Here is an 18,832-nt window from a genome sequence, read left to right as displayed (position 1 = left end):
CAGAGAAGCCCAAGTTCTACTCTGAGTAAGCTCTAGACCTAGGAGAGTCGAATACAGTTCAAGACCAAGTCCAAGGCTTAAGGCAGAAGACTGACGTCCCAGCTCAAAGACAGTGAAGCAGAAAAACTTCTTTCTTAACCCTTCATCCTATTCAAGCCGTCCATGAGTTGGATGAGGCCCACTCACACTCAGGAGGGCAATCTGCTTCACTCAGTTTACTGATTCAAATGTCAATCTCCTCCAGAAACACCCTCAGAGACACAGTGAGAAATCACGTCTAACCAAATACCTGAGCATCCCCTGGCCCAGTCAAACTGACACAAAAATTAACCTTCACAAATACTCTCAATAGAAGTGACTAAAAAATGTAGCATCATGTCCTGCCTGTTTAACCCATGACAATTAATATATTCCAGCGTAACATTGGCTTCCGTTCCCTTACTGTAGCAACATGTAGGAGTTTCATTTAATGTGAGGATAATTTTGACATTATGGAGTCGTACATGCCATTGCCACTTGTGGATTGTCATTTTGCCATGGCTTTCTTATACGAAGTATCAATAAACTGGGTACTTTGCTAATGTAGGTTTGAATTTCATCCTGGCTGCGTAAGTCACTTTCCATTTTGATAAAGCCTAGAAATATTTTTGTTTATCTCCTGAATATTGGTAACGCATACCTATTGTGGGGCCCACTCTCAATCTCATGGTTTCCTTTATTTTCATTCAGATCTCAATAGATATGCCTGGGCTGCTTGAATGTCACTGGAAATGGCCCGTGGCCGTGTCCATCTATCAGAGTCCAGTAAAATCCTGGCCATGGAATGGGGGGATGGAAAGTGAGAACCACCAAACTCAGCAAACAAACACTCAGTTTAAACCTCTGTGCTAAGAGATGATCAGACTCTATCATGGCTTCTAATAGCATATGACCATGTCCCGTGAATTACCCTAGGCTCCCATGACAAAGCCTACCTAAGAAAGCTCAAGGCTGCCAGGGGAACTTACTTTAATTCTAGCCAATACCTGCTGATGATGGTAGGTTCTTTCTTATAACACTTACTAAGAAGGGAATCCTCTTCCAGCCCTTTGAGAAATGTGTGTATCTCCTAGGGACTCCAGTGTGTCTTTCCGCAGGATTTGAAAGCCATTCCTTTGAGGTGTCGTCCTCAGGAAGGACTGAGTCTCCGTCTTCTGGTCTCTGTGGGAGGTTAGAATCCTAATGTCTAATATTGCCAGCTGGCAGACACAGCTGTCTTGATGGGGCAAAAGCTTACAATGACCAATCTTTTGGAATGTTTCACTTGTGCCCCGCCCTCTCCCCTGCCTTACTCTCTGATCAGAATGCCATCACCTCTGCACAAATGCGATGGAGCTCAGCCCCTTCCTCTATGGTCAGTAGTTACTGAATAAAATCTGTTTTCACAGCTTTGACTAATGTCTGGCTTTATCTTTGAGAAAATAAGCGTGAGCAATTGTTTTCAGTGACATGGCAGCTGCAAAGAGAGGCACAGACATGGCAGGAGAGGGAGGAATCGTCTGACCCTTCTCATTTCATATGCATCAATTACTGCCTGGTGTTTATGAGCTTGAGACTTGGCAGGGTTGTCCTGCTGTATCACTCCATGGCTCTGCAGCGGGACTTGAATAGGCTGGTGGTGACACTTGGTGTGACCACAGCTACCTTCAAAGATGCCATTAAGGGTTCACAAGAAAATGAAAGGAAACATAGAAAAAGTGATTTTGAAAGTTGTTGCCCCTCCTGCTTCCTCATACAGAGTGTGTGTGATATTGCTGTGTGATGTTAGTTGGACTGCAATTTAGCACAGCAGCTGTTCTAATAATTGGCAGTTTCTTATCGAGTTAAGCCTACCTGAGAAGGAAGCACACTTGCTTTTATTGATTACCCCCATAAAATGAGCAATACATCCAACAAGGCTTCTACCAAAAATGTTCTTATTAACCTCATTTTTATACTAAGGAAAAACTGGGTACAACACAAGTCTCCATCAACAGAAGAATTTAATACCGATACTCATAAAACAATCCCAGAAGTTCACTCGATAACATCAAAACAAGAAACCCACACTGGTGCCACTGATGGCAGAAAATCATGATATAAAAATGAGAGAGACAAGAGAAAGAAAATGTACTATAGCCATAGTAGTGGGTAAAAGCCAAAGACCTCAGTTTCTACTCATAATATTCTGTAGAAGAACTGAAGGAACATGAGTCAATAGCTCTAAGGGCCCAGGTCTGCAAAAGGTGCCTGTTGGGTGTAGGGTTCTGTTGGCTCCAATGATGTATCTCAAATGGGCTAATTTTTATGGACATAGCCACTGCAGAAATCTATCAAAGAATAATAAAGGGATAGCTATTTGTGTGTTGATTTACCATTGTATTGGAGGGAGAACAGGCATTAGATTGGTTTGGTCAAACAAAAGCAAAACCAAGATTTATGAAGAAAAGAGGAAAGGGGAGAAGAAAAAAATCATCTGGGACCTTTGTGATTTTGCTCCCCTTGGATAAACGACTTGACAGAAAGCACATCCTGTTCTCTACACTATAGAAATATCTGCAGGATTGACCAAAAATATGTGTACAAGAATAGTGGAGATTGCAGCATCATTTGTAATCCTAAAGCCATGAAACCCACCTCATTTCAAAAACATCTTGAAAAGGGTTAAATAAATCATGCACAAACAGAGGAAGAAATGCTGTTTTCACAAGCAATGGCGAGGATCACCATGAGGATGACTGATTCCACTGGTCACATTACTGATAGAAGAACCACTAAACCCAGGCACATCCTGGGGACAGAATACTACTGCAATAGGTGTCCTATTATTAAACATGAAAAAGTCCAGGCACTTTACTCCCCCAAGCCTTCCATGGGAGCAAAGAACATTTTTATCACACTAGAAGTGAGTCCCTGTCTAAGGTCTCTGGGATTCCTGAGTTTGACAGGTACAAGGCACCATGGCCCTTGCCAAGCCTCAGACCTAAGAAGGTGGGGAAGAGGACATGTGTGTCTCCTGATTAGGCTGGAGTTTGTCCCGTCCCGCGGGATCGTCAATGTAGACCCTAGAAGAGGGAGTGGGAACTCGGGGGGAACAAGAGACACGAGAAATGGAGACAAGACAGTATCCTGATCAAGTCTCGTTTATTGGTGGCAGCCTAATGCCTTATATAGACCAGCAGGGGCGGAGGTTGGGCCAGGGCCAGGATGGTGGCCCTGCGGTGGGCGTGGCCAGGTAGGTTTCCCTTTCTTGGGTCAGAGGTCATGTTGCGCCTGCCATCCGTTGGTAATTTTCCCGGAGCGGAATGGCGCCTGCGCTGTAAGTTGATCCTCTTCCCGGCGTGGGAAGATGGGTGATGAAGAACCCCGAAGAGCACCATTTTGTACTGGCCTATGAGATATCAGTACAGGGAAGAAAGTAAATCTAGGGAGGAGGCATAGAGTAGAAACTTATAGAGCTCAGGCATCAGTTGTCAATTATTATCGCTATGGCCGGGCCATGCGGCTCCGGACAGGAGTTGATTGTATATCAACAGAAACGGGTTAAAACAACAAAGCGAGGCGTCCAGGGACCACCAGCCTTTCTGTTAACAGAGGAAGGCGCTAACTGATTGCTCCACAGAGACCACTACTACTGATTCTACTGGGCGCTACATGCCAGGCACACTCACCAAACTCTCCCCATCCCTTCTGTCCTGAGGGCCTGCCCTCAGGAGGGAAACCCCGAGATTAGAGCCGTGAGTCGCACTGATCACGTTGCACACCCGCGGGTTGGGAGATTCTGGAGCCAGAAGGACAGCCTAATGGCCTTCGCCGGCCCTGCCCCTCCCCTGCTTCAGAAGCCCCCGGAAACGCCCCGTCTGCGACCCGGGCCCGAGCCGCCTGGGGGCCCAAGGGAAGCTGAACGCCCGGTGGGCTCCCAGGATGGCTCTTCCCGTTCTTTGCGCCGCTTTCACCCAGTGAGGGAGCTTGTGCCCACCCTGCCCAGTCGCTTTCGGGGCCGCTGCGGAGCTTTCGCTGCCGTCTTCGGATCCTGTGTCCGCAGGGGGGGTGATGAGAGTCGCTCTTGCTCCCCTCGCGGGGAGCAGGGTCTGCCACGCACCAGGGTCGTCGCCTTTAGATTTTAGTCCTTTGAAGAGTCCTGAGAATGTAAATCATGAACTAGTTTTCTATGGGGAAGTTTTGTTTTGTTTTGCGACAGGGTCTCACTTGGTCGCCCAGGCTGGAGTGCAGTGGTGCAAACAAGGCTCACTGCAGCCTCGACCTCCCGGGGCCAAGTGATCTTCTTACCTCAGTCCCTAAGTAGCTGAGACGACAGGCGCGCGCCACCACGCCCGGCTAATTTTTGTATTTTTTGTAGAGACAGGATTTCGACATGTTGCGGAGGTTCATCATGAAGGGGAAGTAAGCTCTTTTTTTTTTTTGAGACGGAGTCTCACTCTGTCGCCCAGGCTGGGGTGCAGTGTCGGGATCTCGGCTCACTGCAAGCTCTGCCTCCTGGGTTCACGCCACTCTCCTGCCTCAGCCTCCCCAGTAGCTGGGACTACAGGCGCCCGCCACCTCGCCCGGCTACTTTTTTGTATTTTTTTAGTAGAAACGGGGTTTCACCGCGTTAGCTAGGATGGTCTCGATCTCCTGACCTCGTGATCCGCCCGTCTTGGCCTCCCAAAGTGCTGGGATTACAAGCTTGAGCCACCGTGCCCGGCTGTAAGCTCTTTTTAAAAAGCATTTATTCTGATTGATTTCTCGGCATCCTCTGGGGCACGCAAGGGGCGAGGCCTCCAGTGGCCTCTCTTCCCGCTCTGAGGCAGGGAGCTGCCGGGGCTCAGCTGCACTGTTTTCGTGTGCCTGTCTGGGGCAGGAGGCCGGAGCCGGCCAAGGGTTGAATCCAACAGGGAATTGCGAGGAGGAGGGCAAGGAAGTCGATAGAGGCGTGGACCCGGGAGGCTAAACTTCGCAGTAGCTTTGTGCAGCGGTAAGGACTGCACAAGGGAGACGTGAGAAGTGGTTGGTTTTTTTTTTTTTTTTTATTGTAGCAGAATGGGGAAGAAAGGGAGGAAAAACGGAGAGACAGCAAGAAAGAACGAAATCTACGCGGACCCTTAGGTCTCCAAAACGAAAGCAGCGCTGCATTAAGTTTGAAGAAAGAGCCCGGCGCGCTTCAGCTCCTGCGGCTCGCGGTTCTCATACTGTGTTTAGTACTCTACGCTGTGGCCGCAGGAGGCTTGGCTTGGAATCCAAGTCATGGCAACGTCCATTCTTGAGTGCAGCGCTCTTCTTTCCCTTTCGCCTCCAACCTGGGCCTAGGCTGCGCCGTTGACCTGCGGCTAGAGAGGTCACAACTTTCCTGTGGCTTAGAACTCTCGGTGGAGTCGAGAACAGAGGGAACTCCTACCCTGCACGCCTAGGGGTCCGGTTATCTTGAAAGGCTTTTGCTTCCTCTCTGAGCAAGTACAACACCCAAAAGGTGAGGTGCCCCCTGTTAGTCAGCCTTATTGAACTCTTTTACTGTTGGCCTGATGTGGCCCTACCCGTTTTTCTGGCTCAGATATTTCAAAAATCCGTGGGGCCTTTTCAGGCCAAATCAGAAATGGACAAGACAAGACGAGAGTTCGCACTCCAACTGGGTATTTTAAATAAAACCGAAAGAGTACAATAAAATCTAAAGTTAATGACATTCTCCAACCCCAATTTTAAATTTTGTTTGTATTTATTTATTTATTTTTGCTATCAGTAAATGACTGAAGTATAATCCACAGAGACCAAAGTGCACCAATCTTAAGTGTGCAGCCCAGTGCATTTTGACAAAAGAAACCATCACCTAGATCAAGTTACAGGACAGTTTCAACAGACCAAAAAGTCGTGCGAGCCCCTTTTCAGTCAATCCTCACCCCATCCCCACTTAGGCAATCGCCATTTGATTTCTATCTCTGTGGTATACTTTTGCTTCTTGTAGAAATCACATAAAGGACTATACTGATTGTGCCTGCGGTTTTCTTTTTTTTTTAAATGCAACAATGGTTATGAGATGCTTCCATTTTATGGCATGTATCTCAGCTCTTTGGTGTTATTAATGAGTGCTATTCCAACATGTGAATATACTAGAGTTGATGGACAATTGGGATATTTCTAGTTTTGGCTATTGTGAATAAGGTGTTTGCAAATATTCTACTATGGGCCTTTTTATGGGTCTGTGCCTTCATTTCTGTTGAGTATAAACCTAGTAATAGAGTGGCTGGGTCATGCGTGGCTGGGTCAACTGTATTAGAAACTATTAGACAGTATTTTAGAATGGTGGCACTATTGTATTCTCTTTTATCTTTTTATTTTATTTTATTTTATTTTTGAGACAGTCTCACTTTGTCACCCAGGCTGGAGTGCAATTGCACGATCTCTGCTCACTACAACTTCTGCCTCCCAGGTTCAAGCAATTCTCCTACTTCAACCTCAACCTCCCAAGTAACTGGGATTACAGGTGCCCATCACAACACCCGGCTAATTTTTGTATTTTTAGTAGAGACGGGGTTGCGCCACATTGGCCAAGCTGGTCTTAAACTCCTGACCTCAAGTGATCCACCCAGCTCAGTCTCCCAAAGTGCTGGAATTACAGGCGTGAGCCACCACTCCCCGCTGTACTGTTATATTCTCTTGCCAGCAACAAGAATTACACTTGCTCTGCATTTTTATAAGCCAGTGGTTTTCCCTGTCTCTTAAATGTTACTCATTCTGATGGGTGTGTAGTGGTGTATCATGGCATTTTAAATTTGTTTCCTGAATGAGTAATGAAGCCAAGAATCCTTTCTTATGCCATTTGGCCATTAAGAAATTCTCTTTGGTAAACAAACACCATTCAAGTGTTTTGCCTATTTTAAATTGGCTTGACTCTTTTATCCTCCCCACATTATACACAAACTTTTCTATTAGAATAGAAAAGTTGAGGAGATAGTATACAAAATGGAGTAAAAAGGATGGAATGGGTTTTTGGAAACCAATTCACACTTTAAAGTTGTTTTAATATCCCCCATCCCCAAAGAACAATGTATGTTTTCCAAAGACATTCCCTTATTGAAATATGCAGAGAAAGTGTGGGATAAAAGAGCATATACTAAACTCCTCAGAACGAGTTTCTGGAAGTGGACAGGGAAATGGGAGTGGGATAAACAGAGAAAAGAAGGAAAGACAGTAAGGGCCTTGCTCAGAGCAGCCACCATAATGTGCCGTGAGCTAAGGTACATGATTACCTTTTCCCTGTGCACCTGAGATCTAAGAAAATATATTAACTAATCAGGGACATGGAATTTCAAAAACACTACAGGAAAACAAAACATTTACCCAGACAGACCAGTCTAGTTAAGAAAGGCAGGAAGAGATTTTATAAACAAAGCAAAAACACAGAAATCATACAATGAGGTGGTGAGAATGAGACTAACCATGCCCGTCATCTCCAACATAACACTAATTACTGCTAATTATTGCCTGGTGGTGGCGCCAGGAAGAAGTTGTTAGTAAGGCTGCTATTATGGCTAATTCCATGATTAGGAAAGCACACCTGAGCTGAAGTGCCTGCCATATGGGAAAGAGTGCAGGTCAAACAGATATTAAATGAAAATTGGGGAAAATGGTAGCAAACAAAAGCAGTGCTTTTAAATCCAGGAAGGATTGAAATTGTACAATTTCATGGAAATCCTATTGTCTTTATCAGGAGAATGACTACACAAGGTTTATTAACTGGGGGGAAATGCTTTAAATCCATTAAAACTATAATGGATTTAAGTCTCTTAGATTGGATAGAAAAGGAAATGCCAGCTCTAATGGTTTAATGGGCGGAAAAGGGTTAAATATTCAAAGCAGGCCTTTTCAGGAATTCGAAAGAGGTGTAGGAGGAGAGAAGCTCAATTTTCACCCTGGTCTCCTGGAGTATCCCAGGCATAGTTCCAAGAGTTCAGCTTTCCAAACCGGGGTCCCCATGTTCTTATGGCCTTTTTTGCAGGAAGTGATGATGTTCGTGTCAAGGTTGGGAGGAAAGGGTTTGGGAGGCACCAAGCAATGGGGAGGCAAAGAGAAGACATTAAGGAGCAAGGCAAGAACTTTCCACAGGCTCACACTGGATATAGGACCAGAGACAAGAAATTGGGTGAATTTCTGATGTTTTCCTACAGAGGTTTGTTATCCAGTTGCACAGAGCCTACTCAGAATAAGGCTTTTTCAAGTCAGCTCTTTTAATGTGAAGCCATAACTTTGTGGTGTTGCCTGATGCAAATCTCCACTGCAAGCCTTTGCTCTAGGTGTCTCTTTTGGTAGCCTCATCAAAGAGAACATGGCAAAAATCTTGACTCCTTTCCCCAAGTCTGTGTCTTAACTGTGTCCAAGGCTGCAGAGCTTGGGGTCAGGAGGCATTGGCAGTTCAGTGGTAGAATTCTCACCTCCCACCCGGGAGACCTGGATTCCATTTCCAGCAAATGCAGTGTCCTGTCTTTGTGCCCTGTGGTTTTTACAGTTACTTACTGTAATTGTCCCTCAGGGAGGTCACAGCCTCTCTAATAAAGAAAAAAAAAAAAAAAAAAGAAGCTACTGTATAGTCCTTGGGTTCTTTCCCTAGCGGAATTTATCTTTCCTTTTTAAAATTTTTGTTTGTCTGTCTGAGACAGAGTCTCAGTCTGCCACCCAGATTGGAGTGCAGTTGCACGATCCTGGGTCACTGCAACTTCCACCTTCCCGGTTCAAGCAATTCTCATGCCTCAGCCTCCTAAGTAGCTGGAATTACAGGCATGTGCCACCATTTCCTGCTAATTTTCCTATTTTCAGTAGAGACGGGGTTTCACCATGTTGGATTGGCTAATCTTGAACTCCTGACCTCACATAATCCACCAACCTCGGTCTCCCAAAATCCTGGGATTACAGGGTGAGCCCGGCCCCAGAGTGGAATTTATCTAAGCAGGGACTTTGCAGAGACAGTTTTGAAGCAGCCAGTGGGTCTGGTTGGTCTCTATGTTTCTACATATTTGGCGCTAAAACCGGAGCAACTTTTATCATCTCTGCTGTCAGATCCCTGCAATACCAAGAGTCACCTGATCACTGATTCTTTGCCTGGACCTTGGGTAGACCATTGGACCACATCTTGCGATGGAGTGTGGCTCAAGAAATGACATTCCTGAAAGAAGAGAAGCTGTGGGGTTGGGCAAACACACTCAGTGGTGGGGGACTGGGGCCCAGGGAAAGGGGAGGCATGTGGAGAGGACCCTCTCCTGTCAAGGAAGGCCCAGTCTTTGGTGGTCTTGGCAAAATGAAGGATGGGCCCCAGGTGGAGAGCAGCACATCTACAGAACTCATTTCTATCACCCCTGTTTGTTTTACACTCCACCAGGCAAATCTTCTGTCTAGCAAATCTTCTATCTAGGGATAGAGTCTACCTCTGTCGCTGGGGTGTAGTGTAGTGTGCGATCTCGGCTCATTGTAACCTCTGCCTCCAGGGTTCAAACAATTCTCCTGTCTCAGCCTTCTGAGTAGCTGGGATTACAGGCATGCGCTGCCACGCCCAGCTAATTTTTGTATTTTTAATAGAGACGGGGTTTCACCATGTTGGCCAGGATGGTCTCGATCTGTTGATGCAGAAATGGAGACAGGGCAAATGGAAAACTCTTTCAAGCAAAATTTTGGGACCCTGGACTGATCTCTGTTTTTCCTCCTACAACCTGCCACACCTGCTATTTTCTCACCTCTGTGGATGGAAACTGCATCCTTCCATATGCTCAGTCCAAAAATCTTTCAGTTTTCTTCGACTGCTGATCTTTCCTTCACACCCTATAGCTGTTTAGTCAAGAATTCACATTATGCTGAGCAATCAGGTGTGGTCCTTAATCCACATCATCCTTTCCCCCCAGTTAATAAACCTTGTGTAGTCATTCTCCTGATAAAGACAATAGGATTTCCATGAAATTGTACAATTTCAATCCTTCCTGGATTTAAAAGCACTGCTTTTGTTTGCTACCATTTTCCCCAATTTTCATTTAATATCTGTTTGACCTGCACTCTTTCCCATATGGCAGGCACTTCAGCTCAGGTGTGCTTTCCTAATCATGGAATTAGCGATAATAGCAGCCTTACTAACAACTTCTTCCTGGCGCCACCACCAGGCAAATGTCATAGGATTTAATAGGTAAAGAATCATAGGATCGCCCTATTGCTTGGTGTTATAAAATGAATAGTTTTCCCCTGAATTCATATGTTGAAAGCTTAACCCCCAACTTGACTGTATTTAGAGATAGAGTCTTTAAGGAAGTAATTAAGGTTAATGAGGCCATACAAGTGGGTCCCTAATCTGGTAGGAATGGTGTCCATATAAGAAGAGGAAAGGCATCAAAGAATTTCTCTCTTTCTCCACAAAGGCACGGAGGAAAAGCTATGGGAGCACAAAGCAAGAAAGTGGCCTTCTGCAAGCCAGGAAGAGAGGCTTCCCCAGAAACCAACTCTTCGTGCACATCGATCTCTGACTTTTGGCCTCCAGAACTTTGAGGAAAAAAAAAGTCTGTTGTTAAACCACTCAACCTTTCATATCTTTCTATGGCAGCCTGAGCTGACTAACACCCTTGGTAGGTGGGGGACATTCAGCTTATTGGGCTACACAATGTGAAATTAAAGTAACTTCAGCAATAGGTACCATCTAATTTCACTGTATAGACACTGTGTCTTTTGCACTAATATTGCCTTTTTTAGTTGTATGTGTATTGATGCCTGGGCCTAGCATTACAAGACCAGTCGAAATGGGAAGAAAGAAAAGAAGGTGGGAAAGATACCAAGTTCCATAATTGCATCCTCTACCCACATCCAGTTCTCAGAATCTTTTCCACTGGAGGCCGCACCTGTGTACCCCCTCAAATTCAATCTGAGCACATAATCATTTAGACAACCAAGGCAACTTTTCCAATTTTCAGCATCACATGCTTGGGGAAACAAGTATTTCAATCACTAATTTAAATATTCATTGAGATAACTGTTCTGAGGTTGATGAAAAATGTGGTGTATCCATGTACTGTTGCCTTCTCCTGGGTCAAGAGTGTTGTCTTTACTCTGTTGGCTCACATTTGACCAGAAATTGTAGTCCCAGCAAATCTTAGTAGCTGCTCAGGAAGCCTGTTTTAAGATAGACCCAAAGTTAAGATTACCCAAACTCAATCTTGTTCTAAGACTAGTATACTGATTGAGGAGAAAGAGCCTCATGATAAAAATTCAACTAGAGCTGTGGGTGACAGTTGTGTGTCTCCTACTAGTCTGAGCCCAGGTTTCTCTTGAGCACCTAATGAATAGGCTCATTTGTAGGGATCGTGAAGGTGTTCACTATGTCTACCTCAGAGCCTCAAAAGAAGTGATCAGCTAACAGAATTTGTGTAGTATCCTGAAGGGAAATTAATCCAGAAATAGAGGAGAATATAAAGATTTTTTAAATCAGACATGTGATTCAACAGTAGTTTAAGATATAGAAATCTGTAAGAGACAGTTATTCCCACTCTAATGACAAGAAAAAGCTGTATGGTCTGCGAAATCATGTGTTTTGATCTCACCAAAGAGCGAAGTTGCAAAGCAACTGAAGTCCAAAGCATGAGACACCCCCTATAGAAGGACAAACACATGAAGCGGTTCATCATCTTTGACAGATAATGGAAGGAAAAGATGGCAGCCATAAATGTTGGTTGGAGATAATCTCTGAAGTTTTCATCGTTTCTTAAAAGCCAAGTGTGAACTATTGTGACAGCTTAGAATCTCTGAGAGTCCCAGATACATAGCATGTTTTTTGCCCATTTGCTGGGTCTTTCCTCTCACATCCTAAGTGCTGACAAGACACGCGTGGCAGGGAAAGCAAATTTCTTGAGTTTGCCACAGTGATGTAGGCATATAGGTCATTATCAGCCACCACCAGAGTACAGGTACAATACCTGGTTGCTTCTTTCACATGAAACAAAAGGCATCTACCACTGATGCTGGAGCAAGGAACCACTCCAACCCTTGGCCCCAGGTATAGGCCAGCTGCTGCGGTAGAGTTAGACACAAAAGCTGTCTATACTGGACAAGGGGAGGAGATGTGCTCTTGCCCAAGACTTCCCATCATTGAAAGGTAGAGTTCCAATACCCCAAGGGGATGTCACAGAAACACTAGGACTCAGGCATCCATGGCCTGAGGTTCGGTACACATTCAATGCAATCAGTAATATGAGTTGGCTTCAATCAATCAATTGAGTTGGTTGCAGACCCTTTCCTTTAATGAGGAAAACCTGTGATGTGGGTACAAAGTTTCCACGTCCAGAAAGATTGGCCTTGTCCTTAGGGATATTATATTGATTGGGATTTCTCTCAGCCTCCTTAAGTTGTGTTTACCATTATTAAAATTAAGTGACATTCACTTGGATTAAGTGGTAATAAAAACAAGATGTGAGAATTTCTAGTGATTTTTGATCCCAAGCCTGGTGTCACTGTTGGGCCTTCATGTGTGTACTTGAAAACAAAACATGTACAATTGTTGCACTGTTTTGAAGATTTTAATGGTGAAAGCAACCTAATCAGTAATCAGTACCATATCTAGAAACCAATCTTGGAAATATGTGATTATGCTCTTTTAAAATAGCTGAAAAGAAGGCTGGGTGTGGTGGCTCATTCCTATAATTTTAGCACTTTGGGAGGTCAAGTCGGGCAGATCACTGAAGGCCAGAAGTTCAAGGCCAGAAGCCTGGCCAACACGGCAAAACCCCGTCTTTACTAAAAACACAAAAATCAGCTGGGCATGGTGGTGCCCACCTGTAATTCCAGTTACTCGGGAGGCTGAGGCAGGAGAATCCCTTGAACCCAGGACTCGAAGCTTGAGGTTGCAGTGGGCTGAGATCCTGCCAGTGTACCCCAACCTGGGTAACAGAGGGAGATTCTGTCTCAAAATAAATAAATAAAATAGTGGAAAAAAAAATGACTGTGTGTTTATTCTCACTTTGTTCTTGTTTTGTTGTATAGTATTTAAATAAAAGGAGATTATTTATCCTCATACTGAATTTCCAAAACTGGTATTTGCATTTAGCATTTTGTTAAATGATGGAGAGAAAATTTAATTGTCTTACTTTGAAAAGTTTGGCATAGGTTCTGTCACCTTTTTGATGCTTTCTATCACAGTTCTGTCATTAGAATGCTGGCAACTAGTTACATGCAAGGAGTATCCTAACCACTTTAATACAGTGGTTTGAAGTGCTGCAGGCAGTAACTACTGGACACCAAATCACAGTGGTTTTATTGGTGACATGAGAGGGAAATAGAACTTTCTGCAGTACAAATGTCCTATTAACTAATCCTTGTGCTGTTAGCTTACAGGGCTTTGACTCCTGGGTCTGAAAAAGGCAACTTCTCCTGCTAAATCTTGAATATTGACACCAATCAATGCCTCATCTTCAGACCCTGGGGAAGGTGACAATTAAAATGAACTGCTTTCATGAGAAACGGAACCAGAAATTGAAACCATTCAATCCCTCTAGGCCCAACAATCCCACATGTCCCCTTTTCCACCTCATGCACCCTCTTCCTCTAGACAGAAGAGGTGGGCACATGAGAATTGTAAGGCTGGAGTTTGAGGGATAAGTTTAATTCAGAGACTTTCTTTCTTTTCCTTCTTTTTTTTTTTTTTTTTTGTATTTTTGGTAGACACAATGTTTCACCATATTGCCCAGGCTAGTCTCAAACTCCTAATTTGAAGTGATCTGCCCACCCTGGCCTCTCAAATTCAGATTTTCTGTAAATTAGACATTACACTCGGGAGCACACTGATGCAAGGCCAGCATCTGGGCCCATGTATCGAAATAGCAGGGTTTTCTAGAGCATTTATCTACTCTTAAGTTGAAAAGTATGAAAGGTTATGAAAGGTTTTTGGAACTCTTACCTCATGGTCAAACTGATTAAAGTTAAATTTGTGTATAAGGTTTTATTAAAATTAGCTTTAACATGTTAATACACCACACAAAGGTAAAATTTGGTTTTCTCTTTTGATCAAAATGTTTGTGTAGTATTAATAATAGATAAAATATTTTTGTTTACTTTCAAAGTAAACTGCAGGGCAAAAGAAGGAAGGGGAGAGACAGATACACATGGCCTCATGTTGTCTTCATTAGCACTTACTGTTCAGAAAACTCAGCCTCCTTTCTAGCAAAGGGTGAACATTTTTGTTTTATCATTTTGTCAAAATGATTGACTATTCTAAGGTGACCTGTGATCCTATTTTGTGGTATCAATTGTCTCAAAACTTTGATATCTGGCAAACTTTCTAAGAGTAAAGTTTCTAAATTCAGCCCTTTGGACCTCAAATTAACTTTTTGGATATTTTAGATTCTTGAACCTCAAGAGAGATATATTAAGCTTCTTAGGCCTATTTGTTATGCTAGAATTATGCACAATTATGCATAATTTGAATTATGTCAAATCTGAGGTGGTGTTTCACTTCCTTTGGGTTCTGTTGACACAGATGTGTTGTTAATGTGTGTTCCAGGATTGTATGAGATTCCTAGAGTTCAGATGTGCTCTCAGTAATAATTATGATTATTATGTTAAATTGTTGTGTGCCACAGAAACAACAGAATTCACTTGTCAACTGTGTCTATAACTGTGGCTGTCTTAAGGCTTTTGTCATCCACAATTGTTGTTTTGCTTTGATTCTTCTCAAAAAGTGACTTATAATCAGTTACAGTCCAGGCCTTGCTTCTTTGGAGGAAGTCCATAAAAAGGACTCTCGGATGGAGGTTTCTGGTAACTTTGGAGATTGTGCCATTGAACTAAAGAGAAAATTTCCAGGGCACTAATAGACAGGCTGATGTGTTCATAGAGATTGTTAGCCGAATAGGACACAGAGCAGGAGTTGATTGCATGGATTGAACTAATAGAGGACTGAAATAAGTTTTTATGGCCTTTGTTTCAAACATTGTTGATTCTTCAGAGTCTGGAGAACTTGTTTCCTTTTGAGCTATTTATAGCCTGCAACAATTGAGTAGAATAGTCTTCTAAACAGAATTTGAGGCATATTTTTCTCTCTCTGCCGAATTTCTCCAGAATTTGTAAATTGAATATTCTTAACTTGTGACAATGTGTTTGTTTGCAGAAGTTCAATAAGATTCTGTTTTCTTTTATAATGGGACACAGGTGGAGGAATTGATAATTTTCTCAGGGCTTTGCCTGAAATGGCATTGTGAAATGTTCCAGCAAAGCCCATTTAGGAAAGCCTATATGAACAATGATTCTTGCTGCACTTTGTGTGGGTAATCAGGCCAAGTATAGGGGACTGAAGCTTCTTTGGCAGGTACGTTGGTCCTACTGTGTTTTGTCTTTAGTGGAAATGGGGGACTGGAGAGAGGAAGATTGTGTTTCAGGAGAAACTACAGTATTAGATAAACGTTTGATTCCTGGGTGGCCATGCGGTCACCCATGGTGTGGAGTTGCCCAGGATGCCCCTTCTCCACATGACGCATCCAGAAAGATCGACGACCAAATTCCCCATGATTGAGGAACTGACAAATAGAAAGTAGGGACTGAAATTGACCCAATAGTCCCACAGACAGTGTTTTTGTACAGACATAGAAATTGACCCTTCTGGTCTTAAAGCTTGAAATTTACATTTGTTTTATCTGAGTTCCTTCCTCAGGAAAGGACCCTCAGGGCTCTCAAAAAGCATCATAGACCTGAAACTCAGCAGATCACAGCCTCCAGACAATGAGATGTCAGTCCCCTCACTCATCATGAATGCTTCCTCACCCCTCCCTAGTTCCTCTTTTCCCACCCACAATTATGTTTATTCCCTGCTACATAGACCCCTCACTTTAGTTGACCAGGGAGATTGATTCGAGACTGATCTCCCATCTCCTCAGCTGCAGCACCCAATTAAAGCCTTTTTCCTCAGCAATACTCGATGTCTCAATGATTGGCTTTCTGTGAACTGAGAAGCAGGGCCTCGGCTGAACTCCTGGGCTTTCAGTAACAATACATGTGCGCTTTTAAAGACTGCAATTAATGGGTCATGATATATTGAAAAATTGGAATGGCATCAACTTGGCCAATTTTGAGAAAACACACTGTGCTTAAATATCAGGGCCCTGTCTTCTGACCTCGACAGTATATGGCTGATTTTGAGTCATAGTAGGAGAGTATGGCCTGGTTTGAGTGTTTTATAGAGATGTACAACATGGCTGATTGCTTTTATTTTAAATCCAACAAATCTCCATTTCTGGCGAGAAAATTTTGTTAAAACCAACCAACCAAGCAAACATAGAAGTATATGAAGAAAAAAATAAAGGATTCTGTGCTTCCCAATCTCACTGGATTGCTGTCTTCTATTATATACTACAGGGAGGAAGAGGGCAATGTGCCCAGGAAGTACCATGTCCTGTTTTGACAATCATCTGGCCTCCTTGGGCAAACAGAAAAGAAGGAAAAGCATAAAGAAAATAACAGAAATTTTACAGCTATTTCATCTCTGGGCTGGGCACGGTGGCTCACACCTGTAATCCCAGCACTTCAGGAGGCCAAGGCTGGCGAATCACTTGAGGTCAAGAGGTCGAGAGCAGCCTGGCCAACATGGTGAAACCTCATCTCTACTAAATATACAAAATTTAGCCTGGCATGGTGGCCATTGCTTATAATCCCAGATACTGGGGATTACAATCAGCCGAACCCGACAAGACGGAGTTTGCAGTGAGCAGAGATCCCCCACTGCCACTGCCACTGCACTGCATTCCAGCCTGAGCAACAGGAGACTCTGTCTCAACGGAAAGAAAGAAAGAAAGAGAGAGAGAGAGAGAGGGGGGGGGAGAGAGAGAGAGAGAGAGAGAGAGAAAGAAAAAGAAAAGAAAGAAAGGAAAAGAAAAAAGAAAAGAAAAGAAAGAGAAATTTCATCTCGGCACAGGAAACTGCGACCGAGGCTTTAAGGAAAGAAAGAGAGAGAGAGAGACAGAGAGAGAGAGAAAGGAAGAAAGGGAGAAAGAGAGAAAGAGGAAAGAGAGAGAGAGAGAGGAAGGGAGGGAAGGAAGGAAGGAATTTCACCTCGGCACAGGTAACTCTATGACCGAGGCTTCAAGGGCTCTTCTCTGGCCCTAAACCCAAGTGGATTTTGCCTCATTTTCCGAGATGCAAATGAAATGATAGAAGTCGATCAAAGGAGAGGGCAGAGAGGAAGCAAGAGGGGTGGCTCTTCTTGCAGGTCCACCTTCCTCAAGTGTTGCTTGTGGGATCAAAAGAAATGTCTTGACATGGGTAGGTGGGAACTATTGCTACTTATTAGGAATTCAGACTACTGCAGGAAGTTTGTATTGTGTGGTTCCATGGTGTAATGGTGAGCACTCTGGACTCTGAATCCAGTGATCCGAGTTCGAGTCTCGGTGGAACCTTACTGTTTAATTAGGATGGTAGTGCCGTCTTTTACTCCCTAAATGGAATGGGGATTCTGCTGACGTTCAGAAGCTCTGCGCTGCAGGCCTCCGTGTCCCTTCTGCTATCTCTGTCTGAGCCTCGCGATGTCGCCCGTGCTCTTCGTTCCCTCTTCCTCTCCCTCTTCGGTGTTCTGGGTCCCAGAAACCGGGTTCTCGCAGTGGCCCCGACCACAGCGAAACTGCCGAATCATCCAGTCGGTATGACCGAGCCTGCAGGGTCCCCTTCCTGGGCCAGCCTCCTGGCAAACAGCAATCAGAGGCTCGGATCCCCACGCCAGGGACCCAGCGACCCAGCAAGTCCTCACCCCCTCTCAGGGTGACCTGGGCCTCGGGGTGAGAGGTCTCCTCCACCAAAAAGGCTGCCGCCCCTCAATCCTAGACCCCGAGATTCCTTTCGCCCGGGAAATCTCGTAATGGCACCCATTGTCATTTTGGAAAGTAAACAGTGGCGTGAGAAATGTTGATGGGGTTAGCTCAGTCATTGGCGATTGTGTCTCAGTTTACGGTCTATGGTTCGAAACCTAACTTGGGAGTAGCACTGTTTTATTCAGATGGCCCATCTGATTCTGAATGTTAATTTATTCTGTTCTTCATATTTGGATTTTTATGCCGAATTTCTAGCTCCTACGTTTCCATTGCGGGCCCTAGAAGTTGCTGTTTCACTAAGCTTTGGAACCTGACTCCAGGAGATCTATTCTTTCGTCCCAGGATCTCAGCCGGAAAGAGAAATCCGCGCGGCAGCCTCTTCCAGCGCGCGGGCTGGGAGCGCGGGTTCTGATCCTCGGTCGCCCCGGCCGAGCTCCCTCAGGGCCACGGGAAAGAGGAACCTGAGCAGCTCTGAGGGGCGAGTCTCTGACGGTGGGGCTCCCCCTCGTCCTGCCAGGACCCTGCCCCAAAGTCTTGCCTTAGGACGCTACCACAGTTAAAAAACGTTTTCTCCTGCTCTTCAGAGCACTTGGGATAAGTCTCCTGATGGGTCTTGGGAATGAACTAAGATGTCGCTCCAGGCACTCAGGACCATCCCTCTGATTTTTATATTTTGGGGCTAAGGGCATTTATGAAGGACTGAAAAACACCACAGTCTTTGAGGGTCTCCGTTTGGAGGATGAGGGGGTGGGAGAGGACGCCTTCTTGGTCCTTGGAGTGGACTGGCAGGCAAGGAAACACACAAACTCCATTTCCCCTTGCAGGCTGGACTGTAGGGCCTGGGATGGAAAATGGGACAAAGGCTAACAGTATTTATGTAGAGTTTGGCTGCATGCATTAAAAATTGTTATCCCTAGAGATAAGTGTAGGAAGGGACCAGGGCACTGCTGTTCACCTCCAGTTTTGCAGCATATGTAAATTTGACAACAGTGTATAGTGCATAAAAATTCATT

General features: G+C 44.4%; 1 protein-coding gene and 1 non-coding gene across 2 annotated transcripts in view; both read left to right on the top strand.

The window, feature by feature from the left end:
- LOC105549813 overlaps nucleotides 1–13,041 on the top strand; it is a 32,677-nt gene extending 19,636 nt beyond the window's left edge. Inside the window, exon 7 of the mRNA XM_011994457.1 lies at nucleotides 10,404–13,041. Within this exon, the coding sequence (XP_011849847.1) occupies nucleotides 10,404–10,648 (245 nt within the window). The 3' untranslated portion in view covers nucleotides 10,649–13,041. The remainder of the gene's footprint in view (nucleotides 1–10,403) is intronic.
- Nucleotides 13,042–17,339: 4,298 nt separating this feature from the next.
- On the top strand, nucleotides 17,340–17,411 carry TRNAQ-CUG. The gene has a single exon. It is a non-coding gene; the product is annotated as a tRNA-Gln (tRNA).
- Nucleotides 17,412–18,832: the final 1,421 nt, after the last annotated feature.

This window comes from Mandrillus leucophaeus, unplaced genomic scaffold, assembly GCF_000951045.1.
Source record: "Mandrillus leucophaeus isolate KB7577 unplaced genomic scaffold, Mleu.le_1.0 Scaffold457, whole genome shotgun sequence".
In the NCBI taxonomy this organism is placed as follows: Eukaryota; Metazoa; Chordata; class Mammalia; order Primates; family Cercopithecidae; genus Mandrillus; species Mandrillus leucophaeus.
The sequence above is the reverse complement of the archived record's forward strand: the minus strand, read 5'-3'. Positions and strand labels throughout refer to the sequence as shown.